General features: G+C 48.6%; 1 protein-coding gene across 1 annotated transcript; it reads right to left on the reverse strand.

Moving 5' to 3' along the window:
- Positions 1-3160: 3160 nt before the first annotated feature.
- BTF3 (basic transcription factor 3) lies at positions 3161-19223 on the reverse strand. Its single transcript, XM_040421460.1, has 6 exons — positions 19076-19223; positions 12283-12351; positions 6874-6987; positions 5438-5639; positions 5007-5066; positions 3161-3469 (listed from the first exon to the last, which is right to left on the reverse strand). Exons 2-6 carry the CDS (start codon positions 12349-12351, stop codon positions 3423-3425), a joined length of 492 nt encoding a protein of 163 aa, XP_040277394.1. The 5' UTR covers positions 19076-19223; the 3' UTR covers positions 3161-3422.
- Positions 19224-20549: the final 1326 nt, after the last annotated feature.

Here is a 20549-nt window from a genome sequence, read left to right on the forward strand (position 1 = left end):
GCGCCACACTCATCTATGGGCCGAGTCTGCTATTACAACTTAGCTCCATGTACTTGAAGGGTAAAAAGCAGGCTGGATATTCAAGTTACTGTATTTCACATGCTGAATATGGTTAATATGAAAGAAAATTAAAAGACAAAAACACTAATTGCCGGGATGAGGTGGGTGGGCCTCTTCTAATCGATGTCATGTTTGTCCTGAGCAGGTTCGTCACCGCTAAGGCCCCTTTCACACGGGCGAGTATTCCGCGCGGATGCGATGCGTGAGGTGAACGCATTGCACCCGCACTGAATCCTGACCCATTCATTTCTATGGGGCTGTTCACATGAGCGGTGATTTTCACGCATCACTTGTGCATTGCTTGAAAATCGCAGCGTGCTCTATATTCTGCGTTTTCCACGCAACGCAGGCCCCATAGAAGTGAATGGGGCTAGGTGAAAATCGCAAGCAAGTGCGGATGCGGTGCGATTTTCACACACGGTTGCTAGGAGACGATCGGGATGGAGACCCGATCATTATTTTCCCTTATAACTTGGTTATAAGGGAAAATAATAGCATTCTGAATACAGAATGCATAGTACAATAGGGCTGGAGGGGTTAAAAAAAAATAAAAAAATTAAACTCACCTTAATCCACTTGCTCGCGCAGCACGGTTTCTCTTCTGTCTTCTTTTTTGCTGTGTACAGGAAAAGGACCTGTGGTGACGTCACTCCGGCCATCACCATGGTAAAAGATCATGTGACGGACCATGTGATGACCGGAGTGACGTCACCACAGGTCCTTTTCCTGCACACAGCAAAGAAGACGACAGAAGAGAAGTCGGGCTGCGCGATCAAGTGGATTAAGGTGAGTTAAAATAATTTTTTTAACCCCTCCAGCCCTAAAATAGTAATCTACAGAATACCTAACCCAAACCCGAACTTCTGTGAAGAAGTTCAGGTACCAAACATGCAGATTTTTCTCACGCGCGTGCAAAACGCATTACAATGTTTTGCACTCGCGCGGAAAAATCGTGCATGTTTCCGCACCGTACCTGCACCTTTTCCCACAACGCCTGTGTGAAACCAGCCTAAGGCCTCTTGCACACGAATGTTGTGCATCCGTTCCATGCATTGGGGACAGCAATTTGCAGTCCCCAATGCACGGGCAACGTCCGTGCGGCGTCCGGGACGGATCGAGACCCATTCAACTTGAATGGGTCCGTGATCCATCTGCACCACATAAAAATAGAACATGTTCTATTTTTTTTTGCAGTGCGGAGGCACGGACAGAAAAACCACGGAAGCACTGCGTAGTGCTTCCAATCAGTGATTGCGGACCCATTCAAGTGAATGGGTCCGCATCCGTGATGCGGAGTGCACACGGGCCAGTGCATTGCGGGCCGCAATACGGCCACACAACATTTGTGTGCAAGAGGCCTAAGATTGTAAGCACTTGTGAACTGAGCCCTCATTTAAGTTGTTGACTTGTTTGTTGCTATGTTATTTATGACTGATTGTACGTGGACCCCGATTGTAAAGCGCTGTGGAATATGTTGGCGCTATGTACCATATTTTTTGCTTTAAGATGCACCCCAGGTTTAGACAACAGAAAATTAGGAAATATATTTTCTAGGTCTTCTTTGAAGGGAATGTTTATTGACTTGGAGGGGGTCAAGGTCTGTAACTTTGGGGTGTAGCAGGGGGTGGGGAAGGCAATAGTTTGGTCAGCTCCTGTTACCCTTAAGGCTCATTCACAACTGCACAATGTTGTGCGGTCCACAATTTGCAGAACAGAACGGGCGGCCCATTATCGAAATGAATATTCTTGTCCGCAAAACAGACAAGAATAGGATATGTTCCATCTTTTTTGCAGGGCCACAGAACGGAGCAACGTGTGCTGTCTGCATCTTTTGAGGCCCCATTGTAATGAATGGGTCCGCATCCGTTCTGCCAAATTACAGCCCGTGACGCGAACGGGCTTCCCTAGCACGGGTGATGCTAGGGAGGCTTGTTATCGTCGCGGCATGCTATTAGCTGCCCCCCGTGCAACAGGGAGATGCAGCGGCCACCATGCCAGTATGAGAAGTGACGCAGGTGTCAGGGAGCGAGGCAAGTACAATCTGTGTGAGGGGCCCGGACGTATGGGGTGCATTATAGAACTTGGATAACCCCTTCAAATATACCTATCCAAATAAATGTGTCTCCAGTCATTGCCCTTGTGCTCTGCTACACAAACATTTTAATAAAAACTCAGATTTCCCTACACTAGTGCCGACCGTATAGTTTTCCTGCTCCTGGGCTCCTCCCACTAAAGAGGACCTTTCATCAGTTTAGCCCTAGTCTAATTATGGTCTTACCTTATAGGTCGGCCCCCACTGATGCCAGGCGCTTTTTTTCCCCCCAAAGACCCCCCCATTCGTCCTCTGTTGGCCCAGTTGATTTTGGCGCCTAATATTATATTATAATGAGCCGACTCGGTTATACTAGGCGGAGACTCACAGTTTCACTGGGGCTGGTTCTCTCATCCCTGGCTGTGAGTGCATCGCTCTTAGACAGGTAGAATGAGCTCCTCCCAGCGCCCCCGCGAAACTGCGAGTCTCCGCCTAGTATAACAGAGTCGGCTCATTATTATATAAGGCACTGAAATCAACTGGGCCAACAGCAGACGAGGAGAGAAAAAATAAATAAAAAAAATGTACCATGGCATCAGCAGGGGCCGCTCTATAAAAGGTAAGACCGTAATTAGACTAGGGCTAAACTGATGAAAGGTCCTCTAAGCTGTACTTGGAGTTTTCATTTCCTTTTAGTACAGCCAATATCTTCCTCCACATGTGCTGAACAGATCATACAGATCGGTGTTGGCAGATGCACAGCTCTCATTGATCCAGCAAAGCACTGTATGTGCGCTCTGCCGGATCATTAAGGAACGGGGAATGACCATGCTAAAAAGTCAGCTCTAAGTTTAGCAAATATTGCAAGCCTCGTTGACACATCAGCGTCCATCTTGACATTTAATCCTCCCCCCTAGGAACTATAAACGCTTAGTGAAGTTATTATGCAATTGTGTATTGTAGTATATATTTCTTTAAGACATGTCTCATACTACCAACATTTACCAATGATACATAAGCACCGGGGCCTGCTAATAGCTGAAAAAAAACATTAGACAGAAGACAAAACAATTCTCCTAAAGTTTTCTGTGGAATAATCTTTATTTCCAGACGTGTTCAGTTAAACAAGGCTGTAAAAGCAGGGTCTGCAAGAGAGCAGGTACTGAAGCAGAGCTGCTACATATTGAACATTTTTCAATGAACCCATCTTTAATCTCATTAAGTGGAAACAGGGGGAGAAAAAAAATAATTAACACAAATAGGCAAGTGACAATATAAAATAGCAGCTCTGTCCATCTGTTCAGAGTCAAGTTCCTCAGTGGTTTTCAGTTTAGACAGATTCGTTCTTAGAAGCTTCGTCAAAGTTCTCAACCAGTTCTGTAGAAAGATTAAAAGATACAAGACATCAGAAAGGGTTTTCTTTGGCTTTCAAAGAGTTTTGTCGGCTTGTAAAAACAGCAAGAAGTTAGAGTACAACATAAGTGTTTTGTAAGGAAGAGAAGTCTATAGGAAAACACCTGAATAATCGTATTAAAGTCTGTTTAATATCCGTATAGGACGTGTATTGCATATAGCAGAATACGCTGATAATGTAAATGAACAGGGATATTCACATGGGTGTATATTTTCCATGTCCTAGTTTGGTGCTTATTTGCTTCCACCTACGCCTATTATAGCCTATGGGAGCACATCAAAAATGTCAGAAGGAAGTAAGGCTACTTTCACACTTATGCTTTTGCTGGATCAGGCAGGGATCAGCAAAAACGCTTCCGTTACTGATAATACAACCATCTGCATCCATTATCTTTAACATAGCCATGGATCAGTTTTCTATTGTGTCTAAGAAACCAGATCGTCCCTATTGACTTGCATTGTGGAACTAGCGTTTTGCTCTGCGTCCCATGACTGAAATAAAACCGCAGCTTGCGGTTTGCTCTCTGGTATAAGAACGCAACCAAATGGAACGGAATGCATTCTGGTACACTCCATTCTGTTCAGTTTGTCCCTATTGAGAATGAATGGGGACAAAACGGAAGCATTTTTTCCGGTATCAAGATCCCAATGCCGGAAAAGAGAAACGCTAGTGTGAAAGTAGCCTAATACGCATCTAAATCCTGATGAATTACCGAAGCAATACTGATGACAATCCAGAGGGCATGTTTTCTGGAGTTTATGCATATTCTGGAGTCAAGCACTGACAGATTTCAATACAATCTTGTTTTTGGTCCATGCCATTAGGTTTCAGATACAGCTCTGAAGATGGCCTCTTTCCCAAGTAAAGAAACCGTAAATGGTGCCATTAGAAAGTACATGTCCCGCAAAAAATAAGCCCTCACAGGGCTATGTGAATGGAATAAAAAAAAAAAAAAAAAAAAAAAAAACAGGACTATGGGAAGGCGGGTAATGAAAAACAAACGCAAAAATGGAAAATGCCAGGGTCCTTAAGGGGTTAAAATCTAGACTTGTCAGGAAAATTCTGAGTTCATATTTGGAATCAGCGCGCTCATTTTAGTAAAAATAAAATAAAAAAATTCTCAGTAGCAAAATCATTGTTGCGCGGTGTTGGTCAGTGGAAATATTTTAAAAAAAGGGGTGTTCCACAGGATATGCCATAGGTTGGTTAGGTGGGATTATATTGAGAATCCCTCGCTTGCTCTCAGACGTGGCTGCCTCATCCAGGCGGAGAATAAATAGGGAGCTAGTTGTGCATTTGCACGTCTCTCTATTCACTTCTATGGAGATTATGGAAAACGTTGAGCAAGTGGCACAGCCGTCTCCATTCGTTGTCCACCTCATGTGACAACAGAAAGTATAGTGAGGGCTCCACGTACCTCATGGTTGCTCTATTACAGATTTACACAAAATGGACCTGCATGATGACCAAGTGGAGTCTAATGCTTAGAGAAAGTCTTACCTGGAACTTCATCATCCTCCTCTTCCTCCCCAGTAGCAAGTGGCGCTTTCCCATCCATAGCTAGAGGAAGCAGATTAATGTATGAAACAGAACAAGAACACAGTAATACAATTACATTTATTTCAGTTTTTCACTGCTCGGTCACACAGCTTATTATAGATTAACAAGAGGGGGGGCCACATGATGGCTACCAAATCTACAGTTTTTCGACCAATAATTCAGTTACTGATGTTACAGCAGGAGGTTACTTTCATAGCTGCACTGTAGACAACACTTTGTGCCACCAAGCTGGTGTTTTCAAGCTGCCAAGTATATTGACCATGACTAAATGATATGACCCTGCAGTCAGTGAATGCATTCACCCGGCATACCACAGGCCAATGTCAAACACAACGTGCTACAATAAGCTGAACGATGAGAGGTCTACTTACATTGTTTTGGCAAGGCCTCCGCAAGTCTCCGCAGGCTGGTGAGGCTATCTGCTCCAAGCTGGTTCAGGATGCTAGGTAACATCTCTGTGAGCTGCTTGGTCTCAGCATGACCTGTAATGGTGAAGGTGTTGGCAGCTAAGGAAGCCTGAACTTTAGGATTATTGAAGTGGATAACTGTTCCTTGGTTTGTAAACATGTTTACCTAGAAAGATGAACACAAGCGTAATCAATTTAAAGGGGGATGTCCAAGTTATATTTATTGATGACCTATCCTCAGGAGTTCTATGGGGGTGACGGCCGGGTGTATTGCGGATCCGCAATGCACTACGGACGTGTGAATGGACCCTAAAGGGCATCTGTCAGCAGATTTGTACCCATGACACTGGCTGACCTGTTACATGTGCACTTGGCAGCTGAAGGCATCTGTGTTGGTCCCATGTTCATATGTGCCCGCATTGCCGAGAAAAATTAGGTTTTAATATACGCAAATGAGCCTCTTGGAGCAACGGAGGCATTGCCATTACACCTAGAGGCTCCGATCTCTCTGCAACTGCTGTGCCCTCTGCATTTTGATCGACAGGGCCAGGCATGATGATTTTGTCACTGCCTGGCACCATCAAAGTGCTCCTGGATAAGAGAAGAAACCATTTGAGTGGAGCTTAGCGGAAGGAGCCACCACAGGCAGACACATTTACAATGATTTACACCAGAAATAAGGCATCTACGCCAGCTTCTAGATGGTATGGGTTTCAGTTTCTGCCACACATGCTTACTCCAGTGAGGAGTCTACCAGCACCAGTCTTTAGTAAATGAGCCCCAGTGTGTATTACAAGGGGGAAGATAGAGGAGAATTACAAGTCTACAAGTTCAGACTAAGGCTACATGCACATGACCGTTGTGTGTTTTGTGGTCCGCAAATTGCGGATCTGCAAAACATGGATGGGACCACGGATGTGGTTCGCAATTTGCGGAACGGCACGGACAGCCATAAATATAATTGCCTATTCTTGTCCGCAAAATGGACAAGAATAGGACAGTAAAGAATAAAACTACAGCTAATTCGGTTTGCAATTAGGTTGATTCAGGTTTTTATTGCAGATATATTCATATCATATATGAATCCAATTCCCGCACCACTGTCAGCTATATGAAAGGGCCACGGAGGTCAGACGAGCGCTGTGGCCACTTCAGATTATACCAAGCACTGCACCTGTGTTGGGTACTGAAGCCCAATCCCATTGACTTGAATAGGGCTGAGCTGCACAAAGGCCATGCAACTGACAGATATGACATCACAGGCCGGGGAAGAGGCTGAAGGGGTGTTGGACCACCACTGATCAGATACTGATGACCTGTCCTGAGGATAGGCCATCAATATTTAACCCTGGAAACCCCTTTAATATAACCTTGCAAAGGATGGAAAATTAATCACTCACTTCTTCAATGCCAGAGATGTTATTCACACCCAGCTTCTTCAGTGAGAACTGTAGTTTTTTGTCATCAGCAGTAGCTGTTCTGTGGACGACCTTCTTCTTTCTGCGGGCTGTTCCCTGAAGAGATTAAAAAATAAAAATATTAACAGTGCAGACATTTCCAGGACATATGCCTGTTACAAAGCAAATCTGAATTCGTTACGTAAGCCTGGAATACAGAAAAAGCCGGCCATAACTACACCCTCCAAAAGGTTTAGTCATCAACAGTGCAGCCGAAAACGGCCATATAAATAGTATAATATAGACAAATATAATATGGGCCGAGAACAGGTTCGGTGTGAAGCACAATTCCATGAAGTGTACAGCTACAGATGTAAGAGACCGTGCAATACATGATCATACAGATCTGTACACCGCTTCTGAGTTATCAAACTCTACAATTACGGAGTGTAAAATATACTATGTATAAAAATATATAGCACACAACCAACTTCATGCAACTTTGCAGCAAACGATGATTAGCAAAATTTGGACCAATATTCAAATTTGCAGCTAAAATGCGTACTCTAGCAGAGACCTCTAGCAAATAAAATACAGCCAACAAAAACTTGGTGAGATGCGAGATCGTACATAGTACAAGTCTACATTCAGTGCAGCATGGGTTAAAGAAATGCAAAAACGGCAAGAATACACCAGCCAACTTTTGCAAGTAAGGGAGTGTTCACACTACTGTTATTTTTCCGTTCTTGTGATCCGTCAGAAGAACGGAAAGAAAAGAAGGATCTTGTGCATCATTTATGCACATTTGCATCCGTTTGAGCCATTTCCGCCACAGATTCGTTATTTCAGACGGTCGGTCGTGTTTGCCCTCCAGGAATTTTTTTCCATAAAAAAAAAAAATCTCAGAAATGGCTCAAACAAAATGTACATATCTGATGCCCAGGATCCTTTTTTCTTTTTCTGACGGATCACAACAACTGAAAAATGACTGATGTGAACTCTAAGGCCCCTTAACACGGGCGAGTATTCCGCGCAGATGCGATGCGTGAGGTGAACGTATTGCACCCGCACTGAATACCGACCCATTTTTTTCTATGGGGCTGTTCACATGGGCTGTTCATTTTCACGCATCACTTGTGCCTTGCGTGAAAATCGCAGCATGCTCTATATTCTGCGTTTTTCATAGAAGTAAATGGGGTTGCGTGAAAATCGCAAGCATCCGCGGATTTTTCACGCACTGTTGCTAGGAGACGATCGGGATGGAGACCCGATCATTATCATTTTCCCTTATAACATGGTTATAAAGGGAAAATAATAGCATTCTGAATACAGAATGCATAGTAAAATAGCGCTGGAGGGGTTAAAAAAAATATAAAATTTTTTTAACTCACCTTAATCCACTTGCTGGCGCTGCCGGCATCTCGTCTGTCTCCTCCTTTGCTGAACAGGACCTGTGGTGACGTCACTCCGGGGATCATGTGACGGATCATGTGACGGATCATGTGACGGATCATGTGACGGATCATGTGACGGATCATGTGACGGATCATGTGACGGATCATGTGACGGATCATGTGACGGATCATGTGACGGATCATGTGACGGATCATGTGACGTCACCACAGGTCCTGTTCAGCAAAGAAGGAGACAGACGAGATGCCGGCAGCGCCAGTAAGTGGATTAAGGTGAGTTAAATAATTTTTTAACCCCTCCAGCGCCATTTTACTATGCATTCTGTATTCAGAATGCTATTATTTTCCCTTATAACCATGTTATAAGGGAAAATAATACAATCTACAGAACACCGATCCCAGGCCCGAACTTCCGTAAAGAAGTTCGGGTACCAAACATGCGCGATTTTTCTCACACGAGTGCAAAACGCATTACAATGTTTTGGACTCGCGCGGGTGTTCCCGTAACGCTCCCGCAACGCCCGTCTGAAAGAGGCCTAAGGGCCAGTTCACACAGGCTTTTGGCGCTGATTTTGGGAGCGTTTCTGCCTCAAAATCAGCTCCAAAAACCACCTCAATACGGCCCCCCTATTCATTTCAATGGGAAGCAGCAGTGTAGAGTATGGAAAAAAGAAGCAGCATGTCCTATCGTGGGGCAGAATCAGTGCTGAATCTTCCATTCAAGTGAATGGGATCCAGGGGAAAAAAAACCTTGATGCAAGTCTGCACGTTTTTGTGTGAAAATCAGTGGTAAAAAAACCTCAAACTGAAAATGCAGCTTTGTGGTGAAGTGAATACCCATTGGTAAAAAAAGAACGAACGCATGAAAAAAAATTCACATTTTTCACGCAGAAAATAATGTGACCCCATTCTTAGGCTTCATCCACATTTTAGTGTAATTTTCGAGTGCGCAAAAATAAGCGTCCGTGAAGGATCTGCGTTTGGTCCATGTGTCCGTTTTTACCGTCCGTGTGTCACCCGTAATCCACGGATGTAGCTCTGCTAAAAATTAATTTCCAGAGAATCTCCTATTAGTCTTCAGTGAAAAACGGGATGCAACACGGATGCCATCCGTGTTGTGTCCGATTCTCATGGACGGGTTTGGTTCGCATCAAGTACATGTCTTAGTCATTTTTTTTCCAGACCCACGGTAAGTAAAAAAAAAAAAAAATACTGAAGTGTGAACAGGCACATTCAAATCAATGGGCACATGTGCTGCCTGCAGTGAAGAACAAATGTGGATAAGGCCTAAGGGCTCTCACTATTTATCGTAGCTAGCTCTGATCTTTGTCACTACAACTGGAGTAATACTGCAGATATAGGATCTGTCTCCTTATCTCCTCATGTATTACTGAAAGGAGATACCGCGATGCTAGGGAGGCTCATTCGCGTCGCGGCCTGCTATTGGCGGCTCCCCCCCACCTCCACGCCAGATGTGTTCATCTGCGCGACAGGGAGATGCAGCAGCGGCCGTCAGAAGCGACTTGGGTACAAGGGAGCGAGGAGAGTACAACTTCTGTGAGGGCTCCGGGCATATGGTGAGGCATTTTAGAGGATGGATAACCCCTTTAAAGGAAACCTGTCACCTCCCAAAACCATCCCAAGCCGCCAGCAGTGTGTTTCTGATGATGCCTTTCTTCCTGAAGGGAGATGCGGCAAAAGTACTGAAAACGTTGTTTTATCTCCTGCCCGGCGCGCTTCTCTAGACATGCTTGAAGTCAAGGGGGCAGCGGCCTTCTTGCTTCAAGTCACGGTAACCACGCCCCCTTCACTGTGACTGACAGCACGTATGCAGAGAGTTCGGCTGCCTTTGCCGAACAGCCGGCTGTCAGTCACAGGGAAGGGGGCGTGGTTACCGTGACTTGAAGCAAGAAGGCCGCTGCCCCCTAGACTTCAAGCATGTCTAGAGAAGTGGGCAGGGGATAAAACAACGTTTTCAGTACTTTTGCGGCATCTGCCTTCAGGAAGAAAGGCATCATCAGAAACACACTGCTGGCGGCTTGGGATGGTTTTGGGAGGTGACAGGTTCCCTTTAAGGTCCCTTTATACGAGACAATATTACAGCAGATTATCGGGAAGGAAGCTGGACGGAGGAGACCAGTGCATTTACATGCAGCAATCTCCTCCAGAGTATGGGGAGGAGGGATCGCTAATGCCTTTGCTCTTCCCCATATGGTGGTTGTGTTCACACAGCATGATCTGCTGCCGGTAAAACATTACTTTCGTTCATCGGTGGTACATGTACACCGGCCGATCATTGCTAATGAGCGTTACTATGATAAATGACCACAATAGTGTTCAAACGGGTGCAAAGTAGAACTGGCTTAGCCGCCCAAAGCAACCAACCAGATTCCACCTTTTATTTTCCAAAGGAGCTGCCAAAAATGAAAGGTGGAATCTGATTGGTTGCCATGGACAACTAAGCCAGTTCTACTTGACACCCGTTAGATAAATGACCCCATATCTGTGCGATTCTCGGCCCGTGTAAAGGATATCTAGCACTGTGAATGCGGTGGACAGAATCAGTCTCCAATGCATGTGTATTCTCATCAGGAGTAGTTCACCGCAGGTCAGTTCTGTAAACGGTTGACCACAGTAAAGCCCAGCTCCACCACAGGCTCAGGTCTCACTTTCAAATCTTCGTTTGGTTAAATTACAATTATTACTTTACAACAAAAACCCAAATGACCAAAGCAGAGCGCTGATAATGTACAGCCCCTCTCAATAACTACAATGGAAGATCTGTACGAGGCACAGTGGCCAGTGTCGGGGAAGTCCTGTGGCCTGCAGCTGTCTCCATGAGCAAAACATCATGACACTCAGAGGGAACACTTGTAACAACAACCCAAGTATTGGTGCTAGACAATAGCATGCTATAACTAAACATGGCAGGGGCCTGCCCTTTTACCTACAGTTTCCAGCTTTTACAAGAGAGGGGGCTGCATTATCCAAATACATTAAAGCAGGAGTGTCCAACATTTTCACCAAGGGCCACATCAGCATTATGGTTGCCTTCAAAGGGCCAGCTTCCAGAACTCAGGCACCAGAGTCTGCAGTGCAGCCCTATGTAAACACCACAGATAATGTAGTAGATGTTACCTGCAGTCCTATGTAACATCACAGATAACAAGGTGATAACCGAGTACAGATTTGATGTTGGGTGCAGTCCTATGAAGCTAAACCATTCATATGACTGGGGAAGACGGGTGTACCTGTACTTATCTAGACTCCAGACCATGTCGTCAGAGATATACCGGGCAGAGGCTGCTCCCATGCTTCGCTCATCTTGCCTCTGAGGATGGCGTAACACAGCGTCTTTCCAGGATACTGTGACATCATGAGCAACTGGTGCCAGCACAGCCCTGACATCTAAAGGGACAGCCACCGGGTATAGTAAATCCCTATTTCCAGCGGCGGTTCTCTGTCTTTCCACAACCTCACGCAGACCACATAACATGGCGGACCTTGAATTTGACACGTGCATTAAAAGGTCTCTGTGCTTAAACTTTTGTGGTCATCCCAACATCAAAGGTTGTAATGAGGAGTTCGAGCGCAGACATCCTCATCAATTGCTAAAATGAGGAGACCGGAGTGCGGACACAGAGCGCTCTCTCTCCTTGCTGCAGGAGATGGACTCCTAGACCTTCTATTGAGCTCATCTTCAGCAACGAGTAGAGCACTCACCTTTGATACGATGCGATGCGATGCTATGACATATCATACGTTTCTAGGAAGTACAGGGACACTTAAGTAGCGTTTGCCCCCCAAGACCAATAATTCTCTGATCATCCTGGACATCTGGAAAATGTTGTGTTTGTACATAAGAGGCCTAAATGCGTATAGTCATCTCTTCTCTCCAAGTATTCCAGAAGTGGCAGCGGGAGATGCAAGGCTCTCACTTTGAGGGATGAGAAGCCACTTAAATGTTTATATTTTTATATAATTTATGTAAAACAATTACCTTTCCACCAATGCGGACTTGTGCTTGAAGCTTTGCTAACTTTTCTTGATTCATGATGTTTTCTTTCATCTGAAAAAGAAAACAAGACAAGATACGATGATTCCAAAACTGTAAGGCCTCTTTCACACGGGCGTTGCGGGAAAAGGTGCGGGTGCGTTGCGGGAACATGCGCGATTTTTCCGCGCGAGTGCAAAACATTGTAATGCGTTTTGCACTTGCATGAGAAAAATCGTGCATGTTTGGTACCCAAACCCGAACTTCTTCACAGAAGTTCGGGCTTGGGATCGGTGTTCTGTAGATTGTATTATTTTCCCTTATAACTACGTTATAAGGGAAAATAATAAAATGATCGGGTCCCCATCCCGATCGTCTCCTAGCAACCGTGCGTGAAAATCGCACCGCATCCGCACTTGCTTGCGGATGCTTGCGATTTTCACGCAGCCCCATTCACTTCTATGGGGCCTGCGTTGCGTGGAAATCGCACAATATAGAGCATGCTGCGATTTACACGCAACGCAGAAGTGATGTGTGAAAATCAACGCTCATGTGCACAGCCCCATAGAAATTAATGGGTCCAGATTCAGTGCAATGCGTTCACCTCCCGCATTGCACCTGCGCGGAATACTCGCCCGTGTGAAAGGGGCCTTAGTGTCACAGATGCAAGTGAACTGACCAATCTATAAGAGAAAGAGTAAGACAGTAACCCCTTGAGAAAGTTGACGGCGAAACACGCGTCAGGGCGTGGTGGTGGTTTGACCTAAGGCTGGACACAATTATTTGGTTGGTACTATATACACTGCTCAAAAAAATAAAGGGAACACAAAAATAACATCCTAGATCTGAATGAATTAAATATTCTTCTGAAATACTTTGTTCTTTACATAGTTGAATGTGCTGACAACAAAATCACTCAAAAATTAATAAATGGAAATCAAATTTTCAACCCATGGAGGTCTGGATTTGGAGTCACACTCAAAATGAAAGTGGAAAAACACACTACAGGCTGATCCAACTTTGATGTAATGTCCTTAAAACAAGTCAAAATGAGGCTCAGTAGTGTGTGTGGCCTCCACGTGCCTGTATGACCTCCCTACAACGCCTGTGCATGCTCCTGATGAGGTGGCGGACGGTCTCCTGAGGGATCTCCTCCCAGACCTGGACTAAAGCATCTGCCAACTCCTGGACAGTCTGTGGTGCAACGTGACGTTGGTGGATAGAGCGAGACATGATGTCCCAGATGTGCTCAATTGGATTCAGGTCTGGGGAACGGGCTGGCCAGTCCATAGCATCAATGCCTTCGTCTTGCAGGAACTGCTGACACACTCCAGCCACATGAGGTCTAGCATAGTCTTGCATTAGGAGGAACCCAGGGCCAACCGCACCAGCATATGGTCTCACAAGGGGTCTGAGGATCTCATCTCGGTACCTAATGGCAGTCAGGCTACCTCTGGCGAGCACATGGAGGTCTGTGCGGCCCTCCAAAGAAATGCCACCCCACACCATTACTGACCCAATGCCAAACCGGTCATGCTGGAGGATGTTGCAGGCAGCAGAACGTTCTCCACGGCGTCTCCAGACTCTGTCACGTCTGTCACATGTGCTCAGTGTGAACCTGCTTTCATCTGTGAAGAGCACAGGGCGCCAGTGGCGAATTTGCCAATCTTGGTGTTTTCTGGCAAATGCCAAACGTCCTGCACGGTGTTGGGCTGTAAGCACAACCCCCACCTGAGGACGTCGGGCCCTCAGAGTCTGTTTCTGACCGTTTGAGCAGACACATGCACATTTGTGGCCTGCTGGAGGTCACTTTGCAGGGCTCTGGCAATGCTCCTCCTGTTCCTCCTTGCACAAAGGCGGAGGTAGCGGTCCTGCTGCTGGGTTGTTGCCCTCCTACGGCCTCCTCCACGTCTCCTGATGTACTGGCCTGTCTCCTGGTAGCGCCTCCATGCTCTGGACACTACGCTGACAGACACAGCAAACCTTCTTGCCACAGCTCGCATTGATGTGCCACCCTGGATAAGCTGCACTACCTGAGCCACTTGTGTGGGTTGTAGACTCCGTCTCATGCTACCACTAGAGTGAAAGCACCGCCAGCATTCAAAAGTGACCAAAACATCAGCCAGGAAGCATAGGAACTGAGAAGTGGTCTGTGGTTACCACCTGCCGAACCACTCCTTTATTGGGGGTGTCTTGCTAATTGCCTATAATTTCCACCTGTTGTCTATCCCATTTGCACAACAGCATGTGAAATTGATTGTCACTCAGTGTTGCTTCCTAAGTGGACAGTTTGATTTCACAGAAGTGTGATTGACTTGGACTTACATTGTGTTGTTTAAGTGTTCCCTTTATTTTTTTGAGCAGTGTAGATATCTGCATATATACTTTGTATTATACTGCATCGCTTATTTGTTACATGTTATTTGATCTGTACCATTTATAGCTATACCATTAGGCTGTGTGTATAATACTTATTTATGTACCTCCCTAAAAATACTTTTTGCACTTGCACTTTATTGCATTTATCCTGCCGTGTGGTCACCACCACTATGTTGGTGTTTTTAACATTTTTAATTTATTTGTATATGCCAGTGGTGCCCAACCATTTTTCGTCTGGGGGCCGCACTAGACATGTTAAACATTTTGCGGGCCAGAACCAGGTAGCTTTGACAGAAAGAAATGCAAACACTGTGAGGGGGCACATGTGAGCATTACTAAAATACATAATACGTAGGCCTTCAAATCTGCGTTTGGAGCCTCTGCTGGAGATTGTCGAAAAACCGGACAAAAAAGCCTTGTATGCAGCACTTGTGTCCGGTAAAAAGACAGATCCCGAACGGAAACTGAACGGATCCCATCATAGTCGGTGGAGTCTGTTCAGCTTCTTCCCTGTGGGGTGACAGGAGGAGGGAGCAGGGTCACTAGTGAGGTGACAGGAGGAGGGGGGGGGGGGGGGGGGGGGAGCAGGGTCACTAGTGAGGTGACAGGAGGGGGGGGGAGCAGGGTCACTAGTGAGGTGACAGGAGGAGGAGGGGGGGGGAGCAGGGTCACTAGTGAGGTGACAGGAGGAGGGGGGGGGGGAAGGGTCACTAGTGAGATGACAGGAGGAGGGGGGGGGGAAGGGTCACTAGTGAGGTGACAGGAGGAGGAGGGGGGAGCAGGGTCACTAGTGAGGTGACAGGAGGAGGAGGGGGGGGGAGAAGGGTCACTAGTGAGGTGACAGGAGGAGGAGGAGGGGGGAGCAGGGTCACTAGTGAGGTGACAGGAGGAGGAGGAGGGGGGAGCAGGGTCACTAGTGAGATGACAGGAGGAGGAGGAGGAGGAGGAGGAGGGGGGAGCAGGGTCACTAGTGAGATGACAGGAGGAGGAGGGGGGAGCAGGGTCACTAGTGGGGTGACAGGAGGAGGAGGGGGGAGCAGGGTCACTAGTGGGGTGACAGGAGGAGGGGGGGGGAGCAGGGTCACTAGTGGGGTGACAGGAGGAGGGGGGGAGCAGGGTCACTAGTGGGGTGACAGGAGGAGGGGGGGGAGCAGGGTCACTAGTGGGGTGACAGGAGGAGGAGGGGGGAGCAGGGTCACTAGTGAGGTGACAGGAGGAGGAGGGGGGAGCAGGGTCACTAGTGAGGTGACAGGAGGAGGAGGGGGGAGCAGGGTCACTAGTGAGGTGACAGGAGGAGGAGGGGGGAGCAGGTCACTAGTGGGGTGACAGGAGGAGGAGGGGGGAGCAGGGTCACTAGTGGGGTGACAGGAGGAGGAGGGGGGAGCAGGGTCACTAGTGGGGTGACAGGAGGAGGAGGGGGGAGCAGGGTCACTAGTGGGGTGACAGGAGGAGGAGGGGGGAGCAGGGTCACTAGTGGGGTGACAGGAGGAGGGGGGAGCAGGGTCACTACAGGGGTGACAGGAGGAGGAGGGGAGAGCAGGGTCACTAGTGGGGTGACAGGAGGAGGGGGGAGCAGGGTCACTAGTGGGGTGACAGGAGGAGGAGGGGGGAGCAGGGTCACTAGTGGGGTGACAGGAGGAGGGGGGAGCAGGGTCACTAGTGGGGTGACAGGAGGAGGAGGGGGGAGCAGGGTCACTAGTGGGGTGACAGGAGGAGGAGGGGGGAGCAGGGTCACTAGTGGGGTGACAGGAGGAGGAGGGGGGAGCAGGGTCACTAGTGGGGTGACAGGAGGAGGAGGGGGGAGAAGGGGCACTACAGGGGTGACAGGAGGAGGAGGGGGGAGCAGGGTCACTAGTGGGGTGACAGGAGGAGGAGGGGGGAGCAGGGTCACTAGTGGGGTGACAGGAGGAGGAGGGGGGAGCAGGGTCACTAGTGGGGTGACAGGAGGAGGAGGGGAGAGCAGGGTCACTAGTGGGGTGACAGGAGGAGGAGGGGAGAGCAGGGTCACTAGTGGGGTGACAGGAGGAGGAGGGGGGAGCAGGGTCACTAGTGGGGTGACAGGAGGAGGGGGGGAGCAGGGTCACTAGTGGGGTGACAGGAGGAGGGGGGGGAGCAGGGTCACTAGTGGGGTGACAGGAGGAGGAGGGGGGAGCAGGGTCACTAGTGAGGTGACAGGAGGAGGAGGGGGGAGCAGGGTCACTAGTGAGGTGACAGGAGGAGGAGGGGGGAGCAGGGTCACTAGTGAGGTGACAGGAGGAGGAGGGGGGAGCAGGTCACTAGTGGGGTGACAGGAGGAGGGGGGGGAGCAGGGTCACTAGTGGGGTGACAGGAGGAGGAGGGGGGAGCAGGGTCACTAGTGGGGTGACAGGAGGAGGAGGGGGGAGCAGGGTCACTAGTGGGGTGACAGGAGGAGGGGGGAGCAGGGTCACTACAGGGGTGACAGGAGGAGGAGGGGAGAGCAGGGTCACTAGTGGGGTGACAGGAGGAGGAGGGGGGGAGCAGGGTCACTACAGGGGTGACAGGAGGAGGAGGGGGGAGCAGGGTCACTAGTGGGGTGACAGGAGGAGGAGGGGGGAGCAGGGTCACTAGTGGGGTGACAGGAGGAGGAGGGGGGAGAAGGGTCACTAGTGGGGTGACAGGAGGAGGAGGGGGGAGCAGGGTCACTAGTGGGGTGACAGGAGGAGGAGGGGGGAGCAGGGTCACTAGTGGGGTGACAGGAGGAGGAGGGGGGAGCAGGGTCACTAGTGGGGTGACAGGAGGAGGAGGGGGGAGCAGGGTCACTAGTGGGGTGACAGGAGGAGGAGGGGGGAGCAGGGTCACTAGTGGGGTGACAGGAGGAGGAGGGGGGAGCAGGGTCACTGGGGACCAGTCACATGAGTCCGCAGCTCCTTAGCTCTCCAGCGCCCCTGTCATGTTTCCCAGGGTCCTCGGGCAGCCCGCCCCGCTCTCCTTACTACAGCCACCCCCGGAGCCGGCCCCTCCTCCTTCCAGTTCCCGCCGCCTTCCCCTGCAGCAGGACCTGTATAGCTCCGGCGCCCACCTATACCAACCAATAAAGCTCATTGCCGTAAGGAGCTTTGCTATTGGTCATTTCAGGCACAGGCAGCATCGTGCGCTGATAAATGTGGGGGGAAAGTCTAAGGCATATTGATACACCTTAGACTTTTTCCAGGGAGTCGCACGGGCCGCATGACACAGCTTTGCGGGCCGTAGGTTGGGCATCACTGGTGTATGCCAATCATGTCTGCAATATGTTTAATAAAAATGTGATACTATAACCATGATGGATGTGCGATTAGCTTGTTATTTATTATTGTACCACATATGCTTCTATTAGTGTTCTGTTCTATGGTGTATATGGGCTGATTATAGGTGGGGTACAGGTTTGGGGTTTATAAGACAGTAATTCAGTCTTCTCCACACACTAGTCCTCTAGTGCAAGACTACAGCAATTTTGTCTTGGCCAACTCCTTCAGCTTTCAAGCATGTGGAGTAGGGGTCCATAGAAAGTATATGTGGGATCTGTACTCCAGTCTCATGTGCTTCGAGCAGGCCAAAACACACGCATCACAATGGATCCCAATCATTTCTCTGTGAGAACTAGTCAGGCTGGTGGGTTAGGCTCCACATACATTACATTGAAGCCTACCATCCAATATATATTTATATGTCCAATGGTAACCGTCACATACAGGGTACAGATATATTGCACAATACGTCCAACACGCGCCTGTGGGGAAAGTGATATGTGAACAAAGACTAAAGCCGTGAGCAGGTTATGTGACGGCTGCATTTCCTGCTCCTCCGATATCACAGCAATGGCTTACGATGTCCTTCCATCAGGTCATGTGTATGGTATAGACCTGAGATCACATCATGGGTCAGAGAAGAAGAGTTTGGGCTGGGACTTGTGATCCTATCATGTGGGGCGCTTCCCAGACCATCAGTCATTAGATGAAAGGAGGTTCTGCCAGTGCCCATACATTCCTATGGCAGGAGCTAGCAAGGCAAACGCAACTAATGCCCATGGGCATCCATCACCAGTGGTCACTGATCAATGAAGTCACCAGCCTGGCACACAGAAGAGCTGACCCTGCAACCTGCCCAACCCCGCTACAAGCCTGCCACCAGGGGCCCATGCCCACCCCCAGTACAAGCCTGCCACCAGGGGCCCATGCCCACCCCCAGTACAAGCCTGCCACCAGGGGCCCCTGCCCACCCCCAGTACAGGCCTGCCACCATAACACCCGCACAGGAGTCCCCACCAGGAGTACAGGATAGGCCCCCGAGCTGGTGGTACTACAAGGTCCAGCATGACCGCCCCAGTGACATGAAGCAGCGCTCTGCCCATATCCCCCAGCCCAAGAGCAGCATACCCTGACCCGACCAGGCCCAGCACGGCCCGAGCATCGCCCCTCACCTTCTGCAGCCGGCAGGCGGGTGTGTGTGGGGAGCACTGCGGGTTTAAAGGCCTCCAGAGAGCGGCGGCACCGGGCACGCACACACGCGGGGAGCAAGACGGAAGCCAAGAGGAAGAACCGGAAGTGAGGCGCGACCCACGTGACCGGCGGCGCCTAGCCTGCTCCGTGAGGCAGGAGAAGCGTCCTGGTGACTGGCGAAGCGGACATGTGCCGGGAGCAGGCGGCTGTCGTAGCAGTACACTGTGCTGGGGAGGGAATACCGAGGGAGAATGCGACCAATCAGATTCCTGCTCTCATTCTTAAGCGGCCTCTTGGAAATGAGAGCAGTGATCTGATTGGTTGCCCTGGACAGTTCCCCTACCTTCCTGTGTCTGAGATGTGCACACGTTGTGAGTTTTCATGTAAGGCGCTGTTCACACTTGCAGATGTCGGTGTATGCGCTGGAAAAGTTACTGTCTCATGCACCAAATATAGGGCCTGATAACCACATTGTCCTCTTGTCATAACCCTTGTTTCTGTTGTACAGGAAAGAGTAGTCTGCTTCTTTCCTGTACATAGGCATACGATAAAAACATCCACATGGCAGCCCTATGGGTGACATGCAACTGTACTGTACCTCCACAGTAGCGTTACATTGCAACTGATGTATCCATCTGATGGAAGGTAACGATCGTTCAGTGTGAACAGAGCCCAAAACTGACCTCTGTTACAGAGGAGGAGATGGAATGAGACATGTCTTCATAGACGGGTCCTACTGGCAGGTTCTTCTTCCAGGTGCACACGTGGTGGTTGGTACAATACTTGTTAGTGGCCATTACACGTGTGCCTACCCAGAGAACTGCAACCAACAAGTGCCAATATACATCTAATGCTACAAATACACCACAGGGCACCCATCCCAGTTATCCAGGGCCGGATCAGTGTGGAACTAAGTGGTACCTTGGAACCGAACCCCAGTTCGGGAAATAGATTTTTTTTTTACAGTACAAATTGATTTATGAAGTTATTATGTGAAGTCTCGTGAGACAATAACTTCGGCTAATCGGAGCCAATACATTCTACTACTGTACGGAGCTCCTGCTCCGTACAGTATTAGGCCTCTTTCACACAACCGTTTTTTTTTTCCGTTTTATGGGCCGTTTTTTGCGTATACGGAACCATTCATTTCAATGGTTCTGCAAAAAAAACGGAATGTACTCGGTATGCATTCCGTTTTTTCATATCGTTGAAAGCTAGAACATGGCCTATTATTGCCCGTAAATCACGTTCCGTGGCTCCATTCAAGTCAATGGCTCCGCAAACGGAAACAAAAAAACGGAACAACGGATTCTTAGAACGAAGAGGCCTTAGAACGAAGTTTTATGAGAATTGACTTCGGATGTTTCATCCGAAGTCGATTTGCTCATCCCTAGTTGTCACGATACCAAAATTTTGATTCGATTTCGATACCATAAAAAAGTATTGCGATACTCG

Source organism: Bufo bufo, chromosome 2 (genome assembly GCF_905171765.1).
Source record: "Bufo bufo chromosome 2, aBufBuf1.1, whole genome shotgun sequence".
Lineage (NCBI taxonomy): Eukaryota > Metazoa > Chordata > Amphibia > Anura > Bufonidae > Bufo > Bufo bufo.

Excerpts from the sequence above, each read along its gene's own strand:
- BTF3 (XM_040421460.1), bottom strand. The coding sequence starts at position 12,351 with ATGAAAGAAAACATCATGAATCAAGAAAAGTTAGCAAAGCTTCAAGCA. Across the intron at positions 5,067-5,437 it reads GGAGGCCTTGCCAAAACAAT|CTATGGATGGGAAAGCGCCA; the intron begins GTAAGTAGACCT and ends TGCTTCCTCTAG. Across the intron at positions 3,470-5,006 it reads GGAGGATGATGAAGTTCCAG|AACTGGTTGAGAACTTTGAC; the intron begins GTAAGACTTTCT and ends ATCTTTCTACAG.